We start from the raw sequence: 22,944 nt of genomic DNA, 5'->3' as shown, positions 1-22,944 counted from the left end.
GCGAGTGCCTCCTTTTCGATTTGAGAGTAACACTATTGGGCATCGTTGAGGGTCTTGGAAGCATAGGCGATGGGTCGTTCCGACCCATCCTCATACCGATGGCCGAGAACAGCCCCGAGGCCATACTGTGACGCATCAGTCGCCAGAACCAAGTGCTGACCCAGACGGAATGTGGCAAGACAAGGCGCCGACTGCAAATGAGCCTTCAGGCGGACAAAAGCCTGCTCACACTCGTCGGACCAACAGAAAGGAACGTTTCTGCGTAACAGCTGATGCGGAGGATGAGCTACCGTCGCCGGGGATGGAATGAATTTGTGATAATAAGCAACCTTGCCTAGAAACGCCTGAAGTTCTATGACCGTAGACGGCCGGGGTAGAGCGGTAATGGCTGCAACGTGCTGACGTAGAGGACGTATACCCTCACGGGACAAGTGGAAACCAAGATACACAATGGAGGGTTGGAAGAACTGTGACTTGTCCAGATTGCACTTCAACCCAGCTGAATGCAGAACCCGAAACAGTGAACGCAAATTGCGAAGGTGCTCCTCAGTGGAGGCCCCCGTGACAACAATGTCATCCAGGTAGTTGATGCAGCCAGGAACGGAAGCCGTGAGCTGTTCCAAAAACCGCTGAAAAATGGCCGGCACGCTAGCGACGCCAAATGGTAACCGCTGGTACTGATACAACCCACAAGGAGTGTTGATGACGAGAAATTCCTTGGAAGACGCATCCAACGGCAACTGATGGTACGCCTCCGATAAGTCAAGTTTGGAAAAGAACTGGCCCCCAGCGAGCTTGGTGAATAACTCCTTAGGGCGGAGAAGAGGATAAGTGTCAATGAGGCTCTGAGCGTTGACAGTGGCTTTAAAATCACCACACAATCGCAGACCCCCGTTTGGTTTAGAAACCACCACGATTGGCGATGCCCATTCGCTGGAGGTAACAGAAAGGAGAATCCCTGAAGCTGTTAACCTGTCTATCTCAGGCTTGACAGGTGCACGCAATGCCATCGGAATAGGGCGTGCCCGGAAAAACTTAGGGCGAGCTGTAGGACGAGACGAGAATTCAGAACACAATCCATCCAACTGTTGATACGGAATATCCTCAGATATGAGGTGCACATCATCATTAATGGAGAACCCGAACAACTGGAAAGCATCATAACCGAACAGGTTTTCAGTGCCCACATGATACACCACATAAAACGTGAGGGGCCTAACAACAGACTTGTAGGCAGTGGAAGCATCAAACTGGCCAACGATAGGAATTGTCTGCTTATTATAAGTTCTCAGATTTCGCGTAACTGGAGACAAGAGAGGGGAGCCCAACTCCAAATACGTGCGAGAATTAATGAGAATTACTGCAGAGCCAGTGTCCACTTGCATGCGAATGTCTTTATCCAGAACACGAACAGTAACAAACAACTTATTTGTTTGAGAAAGCACACAGTTAACATCCATGTCCAATGCCTCGTCCTCTTCGACAGGCACTTTAGGAGACTGACACACAGAAGCAATGTGGCCTTTTTTCCTACATGAATTACACGTGGCCCAACGTTTTGGACACGCGGCCCTGTCTTGCTGTACGAAACAACGTGGACAAGAAGGAAGTGCGGAACGAACCTGCTTCTGTGCGTGCTGTTTTCACTGCGAGCATGGCGGCCCAACGCGACGTTGTTGACGCGAGTGAACCGCCGCCACATCGTCATTCCCCTGTGAAACAGGCAAATTGTCCGTGTCGAAAGTGGTCTGTACAGCGCCTACATCACACCACGCGTCTACTTGCGCACCAGCAGCGTGAGACATTTCAAAAGATTGAGCGATGCTTAGAACTTCCGACAACGACGGGTTTGGCAGTTGTAGCGCACCTTGCCGAACCTCTTTATCAGGAGCAAGCCATAGAATAGCGTCCCTAACCATTGAATCAGCATAAGACTCATGATGAGTGTCCGTGACAAACTGACATTTCCTACTCAGACCGTGTAGTTCCGCCGCCCAAGCCCGGTAAGATTGATGGGGCTGTTTACGACACCAGTAGAACGCCACGCGGGCAGCAATGACGTGGGTGTTTTTTCGGTAATAGTTAGACAATAAGTCACACATTTCTTGGAAGGACAGAGAGGCAGGTTCCCGCAGAGGGGCTAACTGAGATAGCAGCTGATAGATCCATGGGGAAATCCAAGAGAGAAATAACGACTTACACATAGGAGCGTCGACAACGCTGAAAGCCAAGAAATGTTGCCGCAAACACTTCTCATAATCCTCCCAGTCTTCAGCGGCCTCGTCGTAAGGAGGGAACGGAGGCGGAGAAGAGGAAGACAGACGATGAGTAAGCGACGTTGACAATGCCTGAATAGCAGCTGTCAGCTGTGTTTGTTGTTCAAAGAGCGCTTGCAGAAGCTGTTCCATGTCTGCCCAGACACGAACACACAATTCCACAACGCAGGAAAAAAAATACCTCGTCGCCAAAAAGTGGCATAACCTTTAATCACTAATAAATTGCGTGGATATACAAACGTAGTAAGAATAGTGGGTTACATGCTACCAACTCCGTATCTGTCACTCGACTGCCGTGCCGTGACATGCGGCCGGCGCCGTTCATAGCTAGGTGACACTCCCGCGCTTAGCCGAGCTGCGGAGCGCCTCTATTGCCGTGTTCACGTACTGACGTAGTGGCACTTCTAAATCTCATGGCACTGTCACAACAGAATTGTACCGCCATAGTGGACAGCGCCAGAGTCGCCGTGCTGTGCGCTTATCACGCGGAGTGCTAACGGGAAATGCAATCTTAAGTTGCGCGCCATGGCGGGTACACAGCCACCAGCTACGAAGAGCAGTCAGTCTGAGACCGACCAGTTGCGAACATGTATCGCTCTTGACACAGTGATGACGGATTGCCAGACGCGCATAATGTATTGTCGCACTGCCTTTATTAATAAATGGTAAAACTAAGTTTTCCGTGTTCCACATTTTGCACTACCCGGAACTACCACCCAAGCATCCCATCCTAACAGGAAATGGACGCAATAACATTTTACTCGGCCGTCCAAAAGACCCTGTTAGAGAAGATTTTACACTACATTGAAAAATGAACATCTTCCTGACAACAGCTTGCAGCACTAGTGCAGACTAAATGTGCTGCACAAGGCACATAATACGATTTCAGCTTTTGTTCTTTAATGCGTGTCTGCAAACCAGTGTAGGTTCCTGACATATTGCTTGCGTTGTCATATAACTGGTCTCTAGGATCAGTAATATCAATGGAATCTGCAGACAGGACTTTTAGTATGGTCTCAGCTAAGTTTTCGGACTTGTGTCCCAGGTTTCATAAAAACAGAAGGAAACATTCAACAGGTTCACCATTTTTGTTCACATATCTTAATACGAAAGATAATTGATCAATATGTGAAATGTCCACAGTAGAATCTACTACTATAGAGAAATATTTGGCCTGATTTATTTCACTTATGATAATTCTTTTTATTCGTTCAGAAATAAGCTCTATTATTTCATCACAGATTGTTGAAGAAATATAACTTGTATGTCCCTGCCCTGGATGTCCATATCGTTCACTGTGCTCTGCGAGAAAAGTTCAAGATATATCATAAATTTACCATTATGTAATGATTGGAATCTTTCAACGTGTCCATGTGGGGGAAGTCCATGACTTGTCAGCTTCTTCACTAGGCTACTTAATAACCCGTTTCAACACACTGTGCCAGAACATTATGACTCGAAAAGGTTATTTATTGTTCCAAGTGACTTTTTTCTTGTTAAGAGTGATAACTAAGAATTTTTGTGTGCAAGTGAATTCTCATGATGAGATAAATTATTAGAAATATTTTTACAATCTACAATACCATTAGTAGCAATCGCGGCCTAACCTCCGAATAATTCACGTGGTGCACAAACCACAGCACCGGTGCTACAGGAGTACTACTAAAAAACCACACAAAGTTGATTCACCACTTAAAAGTTTACGGTAAAATATATTTTTGTTCAAATATCTGGTTTTATCACCTATTGGTCTTCTTGAATTAGAAAAATCACCGTTCAATCTTGATTAATGCCACGTTGTAAGAGAATGTTGACTGTTGATTCATTGACACACCATTCTACAGGATCATCACTAACGAGGCTAAATCTTTTTGTAATATCTGACTCTACACTTATTTATTCGTGACACTCAAAATCAGAAACAATTTCCTTTCCTTCATTTTTAATTTTTGTTTCACCTGTATTTACTTCTTTTACAACAACTGCAGTGCGAGAAATACCATACATACTCCTTGAACTCGAAGTCGAACCAGCCAAGCATTTTTAGAACATTGGCTTCTCGTTCTCGCCTTTCCTTCAATAATTTCAGAAATGCCGCCCCACTTAATTTTGCACGTTTGCTTTTTTCACTGTTATTCATGTTAAGGCACCTACAAAATAGTCAACCAACAATCAAAACAAAAGAAAAAAATTTGTAAAAGGAAAGAAAGACTGTATCCAGTTCCAATTGTACTACATCATACATGAACACAAAGCTTTTTACTTTAAACACGGCACACGAGCAGAAAGATTTTTCCTTTATACACGGAGTGATAAACTGACCAACTCGGATTACTTGACGTAACTGTGCTGTGAAAGAATGACAATGCAGAATAATTCAATTGCATTGTCGCCTGTTTCTCTGTTATCAGTGAACACTATAAGCACACCTGCTGGCTGGAATTCGTATCGTAAAGAAAATTGGACAGTCCCTTTTTTGGTTTCTGTTTCCTGTGTCACCAGAACTTTAGCTGGGACACAGATAGGGCCTATGTTCTGAATATTCTTGACACTATCTTTCTAATTTAAAAAGCAAATAATTTTTGCAGTAAATTTCTTGCAGTGAAGTATGCTGGATTGATTCTTATCCCACTTATTCTTATAACATTTTAGCGGTTTCTGTGGGCAGAGAAGACAGACTGCAAGGTTTAAGTAATTTTATTGGCAGTTGATGTGGTGTGTTGTCATTTGTGTGAACACTGCTGTTATGTTTACATGCAAATGCACCTTTTGTTCCAATATAGAATAAAAATAACCTATCCTCGAAGAAAAAAAAGCTGATTTAAGAAGTTTAATATAAAATTTTCAATGCCACGTACTATTCGATTGCACAGAGTGGGAACTTTGATATCATACAGGCTGCAGCACAATAAATGAAAGAGACAAAAGTTGGTTTCTTCTTCTTTTTTCACCAAAAAAAGTTACTAAATAAATAAATAAAATTTTTAAACTGTTGTGAAACGTATTTCACACATTATTAGCTATTCTGCTTATGTTCTTTTTGTATAAACATGTGTTTAAAAATGTAAAACACCCCCAGTATCAACATGTATTGTTAAACGGGTGCCATTAAATCAAAGCTCAGATACTGAAGATCACAGAGCTTTCACATTAATTACTGTGAGTCGTGTTGTCCTAATAATCATCATTTCATCCCCATTGACACGCAAGTCGCCCAAGTGGCATCAAATTAAAAGACTTGCACCCAGTGAATGGTCCACCTGACAGGAGGCCCCAGTCACACTACATTTACATTTATTTATTGTATTATAGATTGCTGTCCTGGCAGCTTATTTCAGAATATTTTGAACAATCATGAAGATGATACCAGACAGAAACCCAATGTTAAATTTCCATTCAGTCACCAAGTAAACTATGTATATTTTCAAGCTTGTATTGTCGAACTTTGTTCTTAAGGCTTACTTAAACTAGCAAATTGTTTAACAATATTAAAAAATTTTGTCACTTGTAAGTGCAGTTATTTTAAAACGTAAAAGGTTAAAATGAGTACAGAGCAAAAAATTCCGCTCCCCTTAAGGTGCCACCTCTAGGCGCATATCTAGTAGGCCTATATGTGAATCCGCCACTGTACAGAGTTAATCATGTTTTCCTCCAAGTCTGATGTCCGGACATTTCGGATATGTCCTTCATGATTTAACTGCTTTCTGAAATGACCCTGTGTCAAACAAATGGCGAAACACTGTTGCGAACATTGAATGCTGTGGGTGCTGTCGATGGGGATAAGTCTCCTGATACAACCTTGCTGCCTGCAACCCATTGCCGTTTGCCTTTCCGTAAGTAAACACCATGTCAGCAACCTCTCGATTCAATTACGGAACCATTGTGTACAATGCTGTATCACATCCATTACAAGATGAGTCAGCAAGACAAGTGAATCGGACACAACATTATCAATTACTACAGCATAATGTATGAGGAACAGTACCACTGTCTAAGAGGAAACTACGCATACTGTAACTGTAGCTGCATGGTACAGCGTGTATTAGACCGCAGTCGTTGTAACAAACTATGATTGAATAAATGGTCCCTAGCATGGAAACTATGCATTTCCAGACATAAGTTGATTGGACCTTTTTGTTCTGTATCCTCTCATCGGTCAATCCCTAGAATTTGTGCACCACGAAAAAAAATCACACTGTATAATTAATATATCTCATTACAGTGCAACTAAAAGTCAGTGTACCGTAATGCAGAAACTGTGAAATAAAATGAAACGTACCAACTTCACTGGAAGTCTGTCTATATTCATCACCTTCATCTCAGTATGTATTGTATGCCAGCTTCCCCTGGATTCCATGCCTTGTAGTACAAGCTGTAATGGACGGTAACTAAGTCAGTCCGACTTTTTTGGAGAAGAACCACTTTTCTTTTTGACTCTCACAACTTATTGTGTTCTCACCTGAATTGTGATTTTCAACTGTGTGTTTTTTTTTTTTTTCCTATGTTATGTGACAACATTTCTTAATTTTTTGCCAAATGCTGCTTCTTCTTCTGTTTTTGTAGTCATGGGATTTCACATCCCAAGGATATGGTAAGACTTGAAAATCTTCAATTATTTTCAATGTTGTCTCTATGGCAGGAAAGTAGAAACTGACTCGAAAAACGTTCAGACTACAATAAGTTTCATAACATTGTCACAGGTTCAATGAGGAATTTGAGACTTGTGACTTCCGTATTGTGACAGTGGCAGAAGTTGACAGAAATGCTGCAGAACAGCCCTGAAACTTGTCCCCTGACTCATTTTCTGTGACTTTGTCACCTGGTGTGTGGGAGGAATTATGATTCCATGTTGCATTTAGGACGTAAACGGCTGTCAGGCTTGCAAGGGGTGGTGGGGGTGGTGGTAGGGGGGGGGGGGGGGGGAGATGGGGGTCCATCCCCCCTCCCAAAATGTTTGGGATTATACTAGATACAATCAAAATTTTTAGTCTCAAAATGCTTTCTTAATACACTCTCAACAAAAGTTTGAAATACTATTGTAAAATATAGTTTACCGTAGCAGAAGTCTCATTGACCTAGTCACTTCATGCTTTATCCAGTTAGAGCCCATATACTGGACATGTGTTTACTACTGGCATGCTAAGTGGCCATTTCCCAGTCATTTAAAAATACCGCTGCTGCAGCGGCACACCATGAGCAGTCCAGTATCAACAAAAATTCCATTCAGTTTGTGTTCAGTACTGCAATAATACGCCACATAGAGGTGCACAACACTTTGATAGAGTCAAGTTTTGTGGCTTTACTTTCAGCAGGCCATATACAGCAAGATTTTGCCAATCGGTTACATGTCACTCAAAGTGCTGTGTCTAAGGTGTGGAAAGAGTGCAAGGAGATGGGAAATGTGAACGATAGTGGTCGCCCTTATATGACAACACCAGTGCAGGATCGTTTCCTCCGATTGTCGGCTCGCTGATGCCCAACTTCAAATGGCAAAAATATTGGAAATGACTTTTCTTGGGCAACAGGGATTCATATCTCCAACCAAACAGTGCATAGAAGATTGCATCAAGATGGTCTCCATTCCAGAAGACCAATGAGAAGTTTTGAACTGCACCAATGGAACTGAAGCAATTGAAAGACCTGGGCTCTTGCACATCAATATTGGACCATTGCAGAATGGAGTAATGTCATCTTCATTGACAAGACCTGGTTTGGTTTGTTACCAGACACTAGATGTGTCAGGATTTGGGGAAGTGCTAGACGACACCAGTAACACAGATACATTCAGGAAGTCCATTCGTTTGCAGGTGGAATTGTAATGTTCATGGCAGCAATAACAATGAGATGGTGGACCCCTCTAATTCCCATCTACTGCAATTTGACTGGATGCCGATACCTCCAAGAGGTTCTACAAATGATATTAAGGCCGTATAGATGTAAAGTTGGTGACAATTTTATCCTAGTCGACGATAATGCAAGACTACACCATACCTGTAGCAGTGTCTCGGTATCTTCAAAGATACAACATCAACCAAATGCATTGGCCAGCACAGCCCCAGACATGAATGCAATTGAGCATGAATGGGACCTGTCGAAAATGGCTATGGCTCAGTATCCTGTCTATTTTCAGGAGCTCACTGAAGCTGCCATTGAGGAGTGGGACGTCACAACCCAAAATAAACTTGATGGTCTCATTCAGAGCATGTCTCACAGAGTGGAAGCACTCATCCGCATGTGGGGAGGACATACTACTAAAGACTACTAATCATCACCAAGAGATAAAGATTTTCACTGTTTTTGTCACAAGATGTACACTTAGGAGACAGCCCCTGCTTTGTTTTGTAACAATTTTTTGTACCTAACCAAAATCATCCTTGTTTTCAGAAGGATTTCTGTTTCTTTTGTGAATAAGGTATTGTACAAACCTCAATGTGTGTACCACAAGAAGACAATGTAGTCAAGTCTGATATTTAAAACTTTTGGTCATGTGTATATTCTTTATTCTTGATTATGACTGAAAGTCAAGTGAAAGTACTTTCAGATGTAAAGGAATTGATGAAAAACAGTAGAGGAAGATTCACGAAATTATATGAGGCTTCAGCTCTTGTAAAGCAGAGTAGATGGTGAACAGTGACATAATATTAAAAATACTAAAAATTCCGGTTTGAGGGCCTGGCTGCTGTTATAGTTTTGACTCGTTTTGTGTTATGAATTTTAAAACTGGCCTGATGATGTTTGTAGATAATTAAAACCAGCAACCACCAATAAAATTAAAATTAATGTAATTTGGACTGATAATTTTTGGAAACAAATATTTCTATCCCATAATGTAATGTAAGTCTAAATAATAATAGGTGTCATTTGACTCCACATGTATTGTTATTTACAACCCACACCTGATATATTAAAACAAGTTCTCAACACAGAAGAACAGGCACCTACCTGTGTTGCGAGGCTCCCAAGAGTCTGCACGATGTGCAGTTGCAGCATTCCATAATTGCACTGGCAGTCCAGAACTGGTTTGATCCATTATTGTTATATCCCGGCATATAATGCTTCTTCCATCCTTTGTTTTTATTGTTCTGATAGGACCAATCTGTAAATTAAAAATTTATAGTGAAAAAACATGGTTTTGATAGTTGTATACATTATAGGAAACAAACTCACAGTATAATCTTAAGATGTTACACTACAGTAACTTGTTTCATTATGTAAAGTACCCTTTTCTATTAGTTACCACAACTTTAATTAGAAACTATATTGTAAGAGAACCTGGTAAAATTACCAATATCTACCTGTTACAGTTTATTAGAACATGTATACATAAAATGTCTCTCAATGGCTCAGTGGTTTCAGAGTCCGTTCTTGGTGTGCAGTCACACACTGTGACCATTGTGAAGGATCAGTTATGTTTACAGTGTGCACACTTGTCACTTACCCTTGTTGTGTAGCTTCATAATTCTAAGTGCAGTGAAAATGTTCTTTTCACATATAATAAAGATGAAGTTTATCTTTGAGAGGAATAGTGTATGTCCATCTCGGTTCTCCTTTAGGAACTGGCTGGTGGCTGAAGTATAACTGGTTGACGAGGAGTTTTTAGGTGTTCAAGTGGACAATGTTACCAAAAGGCAGGTTTGTCAGAAACATCAAAATTAAAGTTTAATCAGTTATTTACATGTTCCACGGATCATTTTGCTTGATACATCATAATGATAAGGAATGACCCATTTTACATTCACATCGCAAATTAATTTGTACATATGGTTACATTTTCAACATTTCTAAGTTTTTTTTTATTACAAGGAGAAAAAAAATATAGAGATATGAGTTGGTAATTGCTATCCACCACTGTTTACGTGATAGAGTAATAGAGATTCTTCTATGGAACAGATGGAGATGTGAAGTGAAACTTTCTCAATTTGTTTTCAAATTTTACTTTGCTATCTGCCACAATTTTTTATCAGTGGGTAAGTAATAAAACTAAGGAAAGACAATCACTCACCTATGGCAGATCGACACATGGAACACATAAACATATAACAGAAAACAGAACTGACACAAGTTTATGAAAGAATATGACTATGTTTCTGAAAGAATATGACTATGTTTATGAAAGAATATGAGGGAGAAGTTCGGGTTGGTTACACAAACAATACCCATTTAGCAGTTGTTCGTTTATTCATCTAAACACATGCAAGGCTCACAAAGAACTGAACATGGCGGAACAGCCCAAAGACAATGCTCAGAGTCCAAAGACGATGTTCAGAATCCAAAGATGAACGCATATCCCCCCCCCCCCCCCCGCAGTACGGAGTACTCTTGAGAGGCCGGAGGGAGGGGAGTGACTAAGATGTCGGCAGGAGTGGTCCGCAGGAGCTGGACCACGGTCAGCTGGACAGCGTCGTCAGGGAGCTGAGGGAGCTGTGTGGGTAGATGTCGTGAAGGAAGGTTCAGCCACCGAACCTGGAAGTCGTTGAAGTGAACCAGGTGTCATGCTGGTCGTGCAGCGACAGGTAGGCCGGCGGTTTGCAGGTGGAACAAAGCGACATGAACAGTGTATAATCGTGCAGTATTATTAAATTCTGTGGATTATTTCCAGGGGGACAGGCATAAACACCTTGAGCGAGGGCACGTTCAAGATGGGGGGGAAGCCCTTGAGAAACCTCGACAGGGCGAGGCAGGCCACGGTGGAGAGGTCAAAGGGACCAGCGAAAGGCCCGGCGGCAAGGGCGTGATCGTAGGTAAGCTCGACGTGGGGAGCATGTGGGCACTCGACAGAGTGCTTGAGACCGGAGTAGAGGGTGAGGTCGGAGGAGAGCTCGACAATTGGAACTGGAAGTCACTCGATCGAGTGTGTTAGTCCGACGTGGAGGGAGTGGTCGGAGCGTTGTGAGCCACAACAGTGAGTGGCGTGGTCGTGGCCTGAAGGGGGGGTAGAAGAAGGCTTGACATGAGCAGGCTTAAGTCTGTTGATAGAGACTGTAACAGCTGAATCTTTCATCTGGATGTCATAGGTGTTGGCTGAGTGCCGGAGAACTCGGTATGGGCTGATATATGGAGGTTGGAGGGGAGAACGGACAGTGTCATCTCGGAGCATGACGTACTCGCAATTGTCCAGAGATTTCTGGACGTGAACCTTAGGGCGGGAATGGCTCGCGGGCAGAGGGATATGGAGGTTAATGAAGTGGCGTCTCACACGGTCAGCGAAGAAGGGTAAGTCAGACTGAGGGAGAGAAGCGGAAGGGCTCACATGTTCGCCAGGTAGAACAATGTTCTGGACATATACGAACTCAGCTATCGTGCCTTTGAGGTCTTCCTTATGGATCGTACGAATGCCGAGTAGCACAAGGGGAAGGGCCTCTGTCCATAGAGAGTTGTGGCATTGATGAGCCGCCTTCAGAGTGCGATGCCAGCACTTGACTAGCCCGTTACTTTGCATATGATATGCTGTGGTATGGATGTGCCGGATGCCACAAATGTTACAAATCCCGTTGAACAGGGCCAACTCAAATTGTCTGCCCTGGCCAGGCGTGATGATAGCTGGACATCCGAAACGCGATATCCATGACTCGACAAAAGCTCAAACAACAGTTTCTGCCGTAATACTGGGGAGGGGGACAACCTCGACCCAGCGAGTTGTTCGGTCGATAGATGAGAGAACATAATGAAAGCCGTTAGAGGGGCCGACAAAGTCAATATGAATATGCTGGAAACGCCCAGGAGGGATCGAAAAGGAGCCAAGGGGGGTCGAAGTGTGCTTGTGTACTTTGCAGCATTGGCATGCGACGCAAGAGCATGCCCATTGCTGGCAGTCCTTGTTGACATTTCTCCACACAAAGCACTCCGCTACGAGGTGGGCGGACGCACGAACACCGGGGCGGGCTAAATTATGCAATGCGTTGAAGACAGCTCGAAGGAGCGTGGTTGGGATGAGGGGGCATAACGCGCCCGTACTGTCGTCGCACCAGATCTCACCAGAAATGCCAGGGAAGGTGTTGTGGACGAAGTGTAGTGAAGAAGTAGAGTCTGAAATCAGGTTTTGTGTTTCCTCGTCGGCTCGTTGGAGGTTAGGCAGATCAGAGAGGTCTAACAGCGAATGGACGGCGTCGCCTCGAGAAAGGAAATCAGCAACTATATTGTCAGCACCCTTTATGTGTCTGACATCGGTGGTGAACTGAGATATGAAGTCCATGTATCTGAAGCGGCGAGGAGACGGGTCAGCTGGTGGGTTTGTAATGGCTGCAGCCAGGGATTTGTGGTCCGTTAACACATAGAAAGGACATCCCTCAACGTCAGTCTTAAAATGCTTGATCGCTTTGTACACCATGAGCAACTCCCTGTCAAATGCGGAATATTTCCATTGTGCATTGGTGAACTTGCGCAAGAAGAACTGCAGAGGCGAAGTTTGGCCATCGTTTGTCTGGCTAAGGACAGCGCTAATGGCAGTATCCCTCGCGTCTGTGGTCATGAAAAGCTGTACATTGAGATGAGGATGCCCGATGGTGCAGGCCTCGGCAAGAAGAGTTTTGAGGGCAGTGAAAGAGTCAGTCATAGCAGGGGTCGATGGAACGGGCCGAGATCCAGACATGTTGGCCTGCCAAGGCATCCATCAGTGGAGCCTGAATCTCCGCAGCCCGAGGTAGATGTCAACGATAATAATTAACCGTGCCCAGAAAGCGCCGGAGCTCTTTGAATGATTAGGGTCTGGGTAGGTTTAGTATTGCTTGTACTTTCTCAGGGGGCGGTGAAATGCCATCGGCAGAGACCCGAAAACCAAGAAAAGTGACAGCCGGTTGATGTAGCTGCAATTTGTCCTGGTTGGTCTTGATGCCTGCTGCCGTGAGAGTGTTCATAACAGTTTGCACATTTCAAATGTTTTCCTCTACGGAGGAACTGAACACAAGAATGTCATCAAGATATCAAGATATGCAAAGCAGAATTTTAGGTCGAATAGCACTTCGTTGATGAAGTGTTGGCAGGTCTGGGTTGCGTTTTTCAGACCGAAGGGCATGAATTGAAACTGAAATAACCCGATCGAGGTGGTGATTGCTGTCTTCTCGATGTCTTCAGGTGCCATGGGGATCTGATGGTAGGCCCGTTTGCAATCAATGACAGAGAACGTGGTCATACCTGCGAGGGAACTGGTAAAGTCGGCCATGTTGGGTATGGGGTAGGCGTCCATAGTTGTTCGTGCGTTTAGTTGATGATAGTCTCCGTACATGTGCCAGGACCCGTCTTTCTTGGGTGTCATATGTATGGGCGTAGACCAGCTATTGGCAGAGGGTTCAATGACGCCAGAGCTTAGTAGTTCAGAAATCTGATTTTTAAGGGCGGAGAGGTGCTCGGGACAAAGTCGTCGTGGTTTACTGGAGATCGGGGGACCTGGCATGAGGCGAAGCTTGTGAACCGTGCCGTTGGTGATGACAGAAATGTTGCCGGTGGCGCTGGAGGTGGTTTATTTACAATGTATGGCGGGCGGGACAGGCAGGCCGTGGTCGTGGTGTTTGGAGCCACTCGGCGGATCCGACAGGAGCCGAGGTGGCAAAGTATCCCAGATGGCCACCAGCCTGAAGCAGTGGCACCATGGTCGGATGAGCTCGGTAGAGCTTGTGAGATGTTAGTGAGTCCATTGTCCGAGGGCACAGCCTGCGGCAGCACGGTCGCGGGCGAAATGCTTGGCATGAGTGCACTGTTTGTGTTGTCAGTGGTGGTCGCACTGCGGCGCGCAGGAGCCAAAGTTGTGTAGTTTGAGGTGCTGGCCGCGAGGGGCGGGGTAGGGGCCGTCAGTTCGGGAACACTTGACGCTCGTCACACATGCGTACTTGTGTCCGGCCGAGTGTCCAAAGCTGCCATGTTAGGAGGGTGTGGCCATGCGGAACTGTCAGTACATGGTATGGCAGACATGATAGCACATTTGCGAGGGGTAGCGGGAGGTAAACACATGGATGCTTGATTGCTGGGACTGCAAGCAGATTTGTCACACTTACTGACCTTGCTGTAGTGTCTGTCATTCCTTTACTGCATCGGAGAGATGGAGCTGTGTTTCATGGAGCCGGAGGGAGAGCTCAAAGTTTACCTTGCGTAGGCGAGCGACGTGTTCAAGCTCGACAAGGCACTTGTGCGTGGTTTCTTGTAATGTCATCGACAGAGACGAGCATGTACGGATGAGATGAGCCCAGGCCGATGTGTCATGGGGGGGTTTGCTCGACAGAGCACAGGGGAAGTGAGTCCAGTGAAAGTCTGTGGTGTCGCAAGAAGCCAATGCCTAGTATAGGTTCGTCAATTTTGCACACTAAAAAAGTCCACTCGAGTTTGCAGTTTGTGGAGAGTGAGATGACATGGGAGGTTGAACCCGAGCATTGTAGTTTAGTTGAATTCACGGCTTGCAGTGAAGTATGATGAGGGCGGATGTTCAACGACGCTAAGGACGTAGGCAGTAGCGAAACATCGGCCCCTGTGTCCACTAGGAAAAGGTATCCCAACGAAATGTCTTTAATGTAAAGTCGTCCGCAATTACCTGTCATTCCCGGATAGAATGGAGCACTGGGGGGTGCCTGTCATGTTGTGCACAGGAGGCGGCACCTGGACCTACCTGTGACTGGCATTTGGGAAGTAGTAGGGTGGTCTGCAGTTCCGTGCCGCCTCACCAAACCGTGTGTGGAAATAACAGTACGGGTAGTGCGGTTGCATTTCCTGCGGAACGTTCTTTGCCAGTGGTGGTGGCCGAGGTTCGGAGGCCGCATCAGGTTCGGTTGCAGGAGGGGGTGTGACCGTGGGCGGAGCCGGTGATGTCCCAGTTGCACGTTTACTGCTTCCCGGAGCGAGCGGAACGGTCGGCACAGTACGGCCCCAACCGCAGGATGATGAGCCTGAACCTGAGACTTGTCAGGTAGGCAGTGGCTGGTGAAATAGAGTAGTGATGCATCATGTAGCTTGTCAGCAATTGTCATTCTTTGCTCAACAGGTTCGGGAGACCTTTGAGCCAGAGCAAAGCGGATGTGAGGCGATAGTTTATCTGACCAGATGGCGAGAAGAGCTGTGTCAGAGAGTAGATCCGCGCTGACCAGGGAGCGGGGCACGTAGCCGTCGCCAACACTGGGAAGGTTTGTCATTGCCTAGTTGCTTGACGTGGAGCACTTGCCGTATTGCTGCCTCAGTTGAGTGTGCAAGCCGACGTAGAACTGTCTTTTTGGCTAGAGTGTACCGGGTAGATGAGTCCGGGGCATTGACCAGGTCAGCACTCAAGTCCTCCTGGTCGTGCAGGTGCGTGATGAGGCACAGAAACCTGGTTGACTCATCGAGTTTGTAATGGTCCAACACTTCGTCCACAATTTTGAACCTGGTTGTAGCTCTGTCGAGATTAAACAGCGGCAGCGTCGGTAAGTGTTGTAGAATGTTCGGAAGAACAGGTTGAGATGAGTTCGTCGTGGCACTGCCTGAATTGAACTGTTGTTGCTATAGTATTCCAGGAGAGTGTGCATCCAGGGGATGTGGCAACAATGGCTGTTCGGGTAGTACCATGAAGGTGACACGTTGTGGTTGAGCACGATCCGTCGCGACGTGGAAGGCCGACGTGGGTGAGACACCGTAATGTGTCGATTGCGGTTGTGGAAGCTCAACACGTTGTGGGTGTGTTCGGATTGACATGTCGCGGAAGACCAACGTGGATGAGGCACCAAGATGTGCCAAGAACAGTAGCGGAAGCTCGACTGGAGCCAGCACGGGGGCGACAGGTGAGAAAAATTTCAAAGTTTGAGAACGCATGTTAGTCCCCGGAAAGCTCGACGTATGACCAGAGCCGGGGCCACCTGTGTTGCGGGGAGGCTGCGGAGGTGCGGGCTGTCCAAAAGCACAGTGTGGGAAATGATGTCGAACATGGGACGGGGTGCACTCAAAACAGTGTGCGGATAAGGTGAATGTCGTGGCACAAAACACTGAGGCATAGCAGTGGGACGGAGGTGGGGTCAGGCACAGATAACAAGTAATTGTTCCTGTTGCAGGACGAGGTATCGAAGTAGGAAGGCATGTGCTGATGCTGAACAGAGGCAGGTGTGGGCGTGATCGGATGCTGAGGAGGTTGACCTGTGGACGAAGCAGTTCCGGCCACATGGCAGGTATCCGCATGGTACTGCATGGATCTCGGTGTGGCAAATCGTCGTCGTGGCGGTAGTAGGTTGTCCGACGAAGCATTTGCAGAAATCGGCATTGGTCCCACACTGCATGGAGATACGTAAGAGGTAACTGCACAGGCGATGAGGGAGGGCACATGTGGCAGGAACAAAGGTGTTTGATAGCCGGAGTCATGCGCACTCCTAACCTCACTTATCGTTGCAGGCTCGAAAATGTCCCGCAAAATCAGCGGAATCATCGAGTGAGAGGCATCGTGTTGCAGTCCTGGCAGGTGTACATCGCCCGCAACACGATGCATGTCGATCACAAAATCCGGCGTTAGGCGCTGGGCTGAAGTCATTGTTAGAATGCTGTGTCGATGTAATAAACGTGAAAATAACCGACGCGGAGGTTGCGGACACAGTAAAACGGCGAAAACGGAAGACGTTACAACTCGGGGTCACCAGTGAGGGAGAAGTTCGGGTTGGTTACACCAAACAACACCCATTTACTAGTAGTTCAATTATTCACCTAAACACATGCAAGGCTCACAAAGAACTGAACATGGCAGAACAGCTCAAAGACAATGCTCAGAGTCCAAAGACGATGCTCAGAGTCCAAAGACAAATGCATATCGATGATGGTGTCGACCTCATCAGCACCACAAATAGAACAAAATACTGATGGTGATTGTATATTTAAACACGATTATGGTTTGGTAAGCACTGTTGCAATTACTTAAGTCAGTTTAGCTTTATGACCTGTCAGAATTTATGATCTGCCTTTTCAAGTTCCACCTGATGAAATATGAGACAGTCTGAAGATTTAGGGCACTGTCTACGAGGTTAGGCAGATATATAGTCATATAAATGTATGTATAATAAACTAGCTAGAGTGAATTTGCAGAAGCATATCACATCGTATTTGCTTATTTGTGGCTATCGAGCATATATAACATATGCAAATCACAGTTACACTTGTTCTGTTTTCAATTTTGTTGGAGTGTTTAAGGGATTATTGGGATCATAGGTCTATACAACTTCCTAGTGACATGTAATATTAGTGGATAAGCAGGTACCCAACTATTTTGTCAAATCGAAATGAAATCAGTGCATTGCAATATATTAAAAACAATCAAATGAATGACAATAATAATAATAATAATAATAATAATAACAATAACTGTATGTGTGTCAGGGGCTGAGTGCAAGTCTTTCAACTGGATGCGACTTTGGTGACTTGCATATTCAATTCAATTCAATCTCTTTATTCATCCGTTAACAATATACATTGTATGGATGTAGTCAGTTACAATATAGTTTCTTATCTTTAATTTGTTTCAAAAACTTGGATAATAAATACAAATATTTTATATCAGTATATATAAATAATATTATTTTTCCAAATTAAGATATTCTTCAATGCTATAAAAACTATGTGTTAGTATAATTTGTTTAAGATGTACCTTGAATTTATGGAATTCTTTAATTTTCATTACTGAAGAAGGCAATGCACTAAAAAGTATTTTGGGCTGATAGTTTACACTTTTTGGGTAGAGTGCTCCTTTGTGGGTGTGTCTGTGAAAATCATCCCTGTTCCTTGTTTCATGGTTATGAACCTGATTATTTAATGTTGAAAATTCCTGGTGAGTTTTCAGAAAGCATACACATTCATAGATGTATAAGCTAGGAAGAGTAATTATTTTAAATTCTTTAAATATTTCCCTGCATGACACTCTGCAGGGAACCCCTTTCATTATTCTAATAGCCCTTTTTTCAAGTTTGAAAGCTTGTTTTGCCATTGCTGTATTTCCCCAGAAGATCACACCATATCGAAGCAAACTGTTCATGTAAGCATAATAGGCACATAGCAATGATTCAGTGTTGCAGCATTCCCGAAGCATTCTTAGCATGTAGCAGCATTTACTTAGTTTTTTACTTAAAACTTCTAGATGCTTTTCCCATCTGAAGTGCTCATCCACCCATATACTGAGGAATTTTGTGTATGGAGCTTGTGCAATAACATAGTTCCCTAACTCAGCTTTTACTATTCTTCCTACTTTACTTTTAATATTACTGAAATTCATCAATACCATTTTATCCTTATTTATGATCAAAGCATTATCACTGAACCATTTTCCTGTCTCATTTATCGTCCTAGAGACACTCTGCTGTAGATCATCCTCAGTGTATCCTTTTATAAAAATACTAGCGTCATCAGCGAACATCACCGTTTCTGCAACTGTCAGATGGTTTGGCAAATCGTTTATGTACACCAAGAACAACAAAGGGCCTAACATGGAACCCTGGGGCACTCCATAGCTAGTTTTTTTTGAAATCTGAAAGATATTGTTTGCCTTCATGACATATTTGTACTTTCTGTTGTCTATCAGAGAGATAAGACTTGAACCATTTGAAGGCAAGTCCCTGGACCCCATAACATTCTAGTTTCATAAGCAATAAGTCATGGCTGATTAAATCAAATGCTTTAGATAAATCTAAGAATATTCCACAGCTTAATCCATTCTTGTCCAAGGCATTTATAACCATTTTCATGAATTGGAAGACTGCCATTCCTGTGGATCTGTTCTTTCTAAACCCATCTTGGGCATTAGTTAGTATTTTATTTTTATTCACGAAGTCAGCTAGGCTTTCATACATTACTCTTTCAATTACTTTAGAGAAGCCTGACAATAATGACACTGGTCTATAATTATTTATGTCAGCTGTACTATCCTTTTATTATGGAGAGTTTTAGTTTTGATGGGAACACCCCTACCCTGAAAGAAGTATTAATAATGTCAGTTAGGTGAGTATCTATACTGGTAGAACTATGTTTGACTACCTAACATACCCAAGTTATACCCATGTGAAGGGACCTACAGTTTAATGTGGAATCTGAACAACGTGTCATTCTTGGTGTCTCCCAATGTCATTGAAAGGTGAAGGTTGGATTAAAGGGAACTTAGAAATTTCCATGGTCTAAATGGATTCCATCCCATCCATTCTCGGTTTCCTGGAGGCACTTTGCCACTGACAAATCAAGTAGAGAGAGTAGAAGAAACAAATAATGCTGTATAAACAAATGAAGTAAAATAGCAAGCTATCTGAGACAGCTATACCAATAATTAACATGCATACTCTTAGTACGGGGCAACAGAATCAAGGAAATGCAAATGAATAGACAGAAATAAAAAAGAAAGTTTGCAGAATAGAATAAACTACAGCAGTTCACAAAGGATTTCATGAAATGGAAATGGCATATACCCTTGATCATGAAACAAGTAGCACATCAGTAAGTATGGAAAAGGAGAAGGAAATGATGGAAACCACAAGTGAGGAACAAATTATTGACAGGCAAATAAGTTACAGTGAAATTGGAGCGAACAGAGATGAGGATGTAATTCAGTCCGAGGACTGTGAAATGGAGAAGTTCTCTGTGGCTAGCAACAAAGAAAACATCAATGTGATACAAGTAAAATGGCTAGCCTCACCAGTCATTTGCAGAGAAAGATACAGATTAAAATGTGGAGCTTCATCACAAGAACAAGGAAAAACAGTGAGGAAGACTACTGAGATTCTGAGTGTCACCTAAAATAAACATAAGGTTGAAAACAAAGATAAACTAGGTATATCGATCGAAGTTCTGCACACACAGGAATATGAGGATATGAGATAAGCGGCATTCATGAATACAGATCAAGGGCAGATGAACTTCTATACTCATTGGGAGGTTTTTAATATTTTTTATCACAAAATACACTACAATTTAATGTAGCCAATCTATAACTTTACAACAATAAAGGTAAACAAACTAAAAAGGAAATTTGAAATATGATTCCTTGATGATTTTCCTTATTGCTTCACTTGCAACAAGCTCATCTACAAGAAGTTTATGTAGAGGAAGGTCAGATATTTTAGTGAGAGAAGGAATTTCATTTTCTGAGTTAGAACAGGCGGATTCAGACCATGAAATGGTCGGACTTCTTTTGACACTTATACTGAATATATATGGTCCTTGTGGGTATAGAGAGCTAAACTACTGTGTAAGAACCCACAAAAAAATACTTTAGGTGGTGATTTCAACTATGTATTAAATGTTACTGACCAACATGCAAACTTCAACAGAACTGAATACACTCAATGAAAGCCTTCATTTCCATGACACATGGAAACCAACAAATGCTTCAGTATCGACTTACATCTACATTATGAAGGTATCACACTGGTTAGAAATTGTGTATCAGGTATCATTAAAAACAAATGCAATTAATTTGGAAATAGCTACTTATGCCTTCTCTGACCATTGCCGTCACATGGTCTATATGAAGCAAATCAATAGAGAAAGAGGAATAATAAACAGAGTGTCAGGAAACTTCTGGACAGATAATTAGACTATGAGTTTAATAGTTTATGGCAGAACTGTATAAAAGGAATGCCCTAATGCTATGGACTTCTGGGAAGAACTGGCAAAGTCAACAATTAGGATGTTTTTAACATGCTTTTAAGATGCAAAAGAAGGGGACAAGATGACACCTTAGACTTCTACTATTCATGTCACACCAGATTAAAAAATACAATGATTCATTTTCAAAATGGTATCACAAGAAAACATTGTTTGATACACTGTAATCATTGTTGGTATATGATAATTTAAGTAATGTGTGGATAAACTACATTATTACATTGTGGAGAACAGAATAGCTGGATTAGGAACTTATCACGCTAACAGTAATAATGCTAACAATAATGAACTTGGCTCAGTAAATAAAAGTATAAAAACTGTTAAGCATAAATGGAGGTCAAAGTAGTATGACTGTTTGAAAATTTAAACAATGGAAATAAAGAACTTAAAAGGAGATGTAAAATAAAATTGAGGAACTAAAAAACTGTAACAAGAAGTTAAATAAAGAAACATCTTATTTTGTCATGTGGAAAGCACTGATTAGACCTTAACATATGAGATAACACCTAACTCGAGAATGAAAAAGGATCAGCTACAAAGAGACCTAAAATGAATAACAGAAACTTAATTAAATTAGAAGCAAACTTTTCTAGACATTTTTTATCCAAGGGCATGGTGAAAAGTATTGCTTCTGTTTTTTTTTTTATAAAAACCCTGCAGTGTTAGGTGGCTTTATGCTTAATTACAGACTTACTATTTTATCAGTTGATTTGTTTTCACCACGTAATGCCTGCTGTTTATGTCCTTCTTCGTTGCTGAGCGATGTATCACTTTTTGTTCTGATGTTGCAACTCTTCCTTTCCTATATCTTTACTACCTTTTATCTATATAAATGATGAACTATTGGTTTTGTCATTTAACAACTTTGTAATAACTGTGGAAGTATTACAGGCATCGGGTCCCACCTAATGTGTCACCCACCTATACGTTTTACATGAACCTTTCAAAACTCGATCGATCGGTTTACAAAGAGAAAGCAGAATATCTCTTCCTTTGACGTTGTCCAACAACAACCTAGGAAGTTCGATGCTTGCGGCTCAGGCTCTTCCATGGCTTGCGGTAGTTTGCAGCATTCGTTTTATTCCTTGCCCACTTGCCGCTACGTCAAACTTTCGTGGTGATCGTTGGGCAACGTCTTCCACGTAATCTGCAACATTAATAAACTTTCTTCCCACAGTATTTCTGAAAACCCAAAAACAAACTTAAAGAACATAATAATAATAACTGTTCTTACAATTATTTGTATAAGTCTTGGTCGATTTAATGAGGGGTGGGACAGGCCTAAGCCTTGTGATACCACAACCCTTAAAGCTTTTTAAATAAAACAAACATTATTAACATTCTACATTTTTATTCTTTATGTCTACATATTTATTTATTAACATAGTAACCCTGGCAATGAAAACATTTCTCGCAATGAGAGACCATTTTGTTGACACTGTCACCATAGAATGTTTGACTTTGTCGACAGAGCCATAACCTCACCTCTGCTTGCACCACTTCATCACTATCAAAGTGAAGCCCTTGAAGGTGCTCTTTAAATTTTGGAAAAAGGTGAAAATTGATGGGGCCAAGTTGGGACTGTATGAAGGATGACTGATGATAGTGAACCTAAGGTATCAGATTACTGCATATGTTGCAGCACTCATTTGTGGTCTGGCACTGTCATGCTAAAGATGAGGGTGCTCCATGGGTAGATGAATTCTTCAAAATCAAAACTTTATTGCAGCATGCTGATTTTCATGCAGCGATGTAGTTACATTATAGACTACCATGTTACATGCTACAATTTGGAGCTCTCTAGCAGCAGAGACTTGCAAATATGTACACATAAAGAATAAAGGTGTAGAACATGTAATGGGACACCCTCCTCTAACATTACCTTTGCTTTATAGAAACAGTCGATACCAGAAATATTTGTGAACTTTGTATAGGTGAACATTATGTCAGCTGCTTAACTAAATGAATTTCATGTGATTTTGTATACGATATATTATATTTTAGGCTAAACTGTATAAAAAGAAATTAATTTGTTTCATTCAATATGTACTGATTCTGTATGCAAGGTTAAAATTGCTCTTCTTTTAGAAATATT

General features: G+C 42.8%; 1 protein-coding gene across 1 annotated transcript in view; it reads right to left on the bottom strand.

The window, feature by feature from the left end:
- Positions 1 to 22,944, bottom strand: part of LOC124788665 (meiosis-specific with OB domain-containing protein) — a 230,305-nt gene that overhangs the window by 111,684 nt on the left and 95,677 nt on the right. Inside the window, exon 5 of the mRNA XM_047255941.1 lies at positions 9,219 to 9,372. Coding sequence (XP_047111897.1) covers positions 9,219 to 9,372 — 154 coding nt within the window. The remainder of the gene's footprint in view (positions 1 to 9,218; positions 9,373 to 22,944) is intronic.

This window comes from Schistocerca piceifrons, chromosome 3, assembly GCF_021461385.2.
Source record: "Schistocerca piceifrons isolate TAMUIC-IGC-003096 chromosome 3, iqSchPice1.1, whole genome shotgun sequence".
Classification (NCBI taxonomy): Eukaryota; Metazoa; Arthropoda; class Insecta; order Orthoptera; family Acrididae; genus Schistocerca; species Schistocerca piceifrons.
Note: the sequence above shows the minus strand (reverse complement) of the source record. Positions and strands in the feature narration are given on the sequence as shown.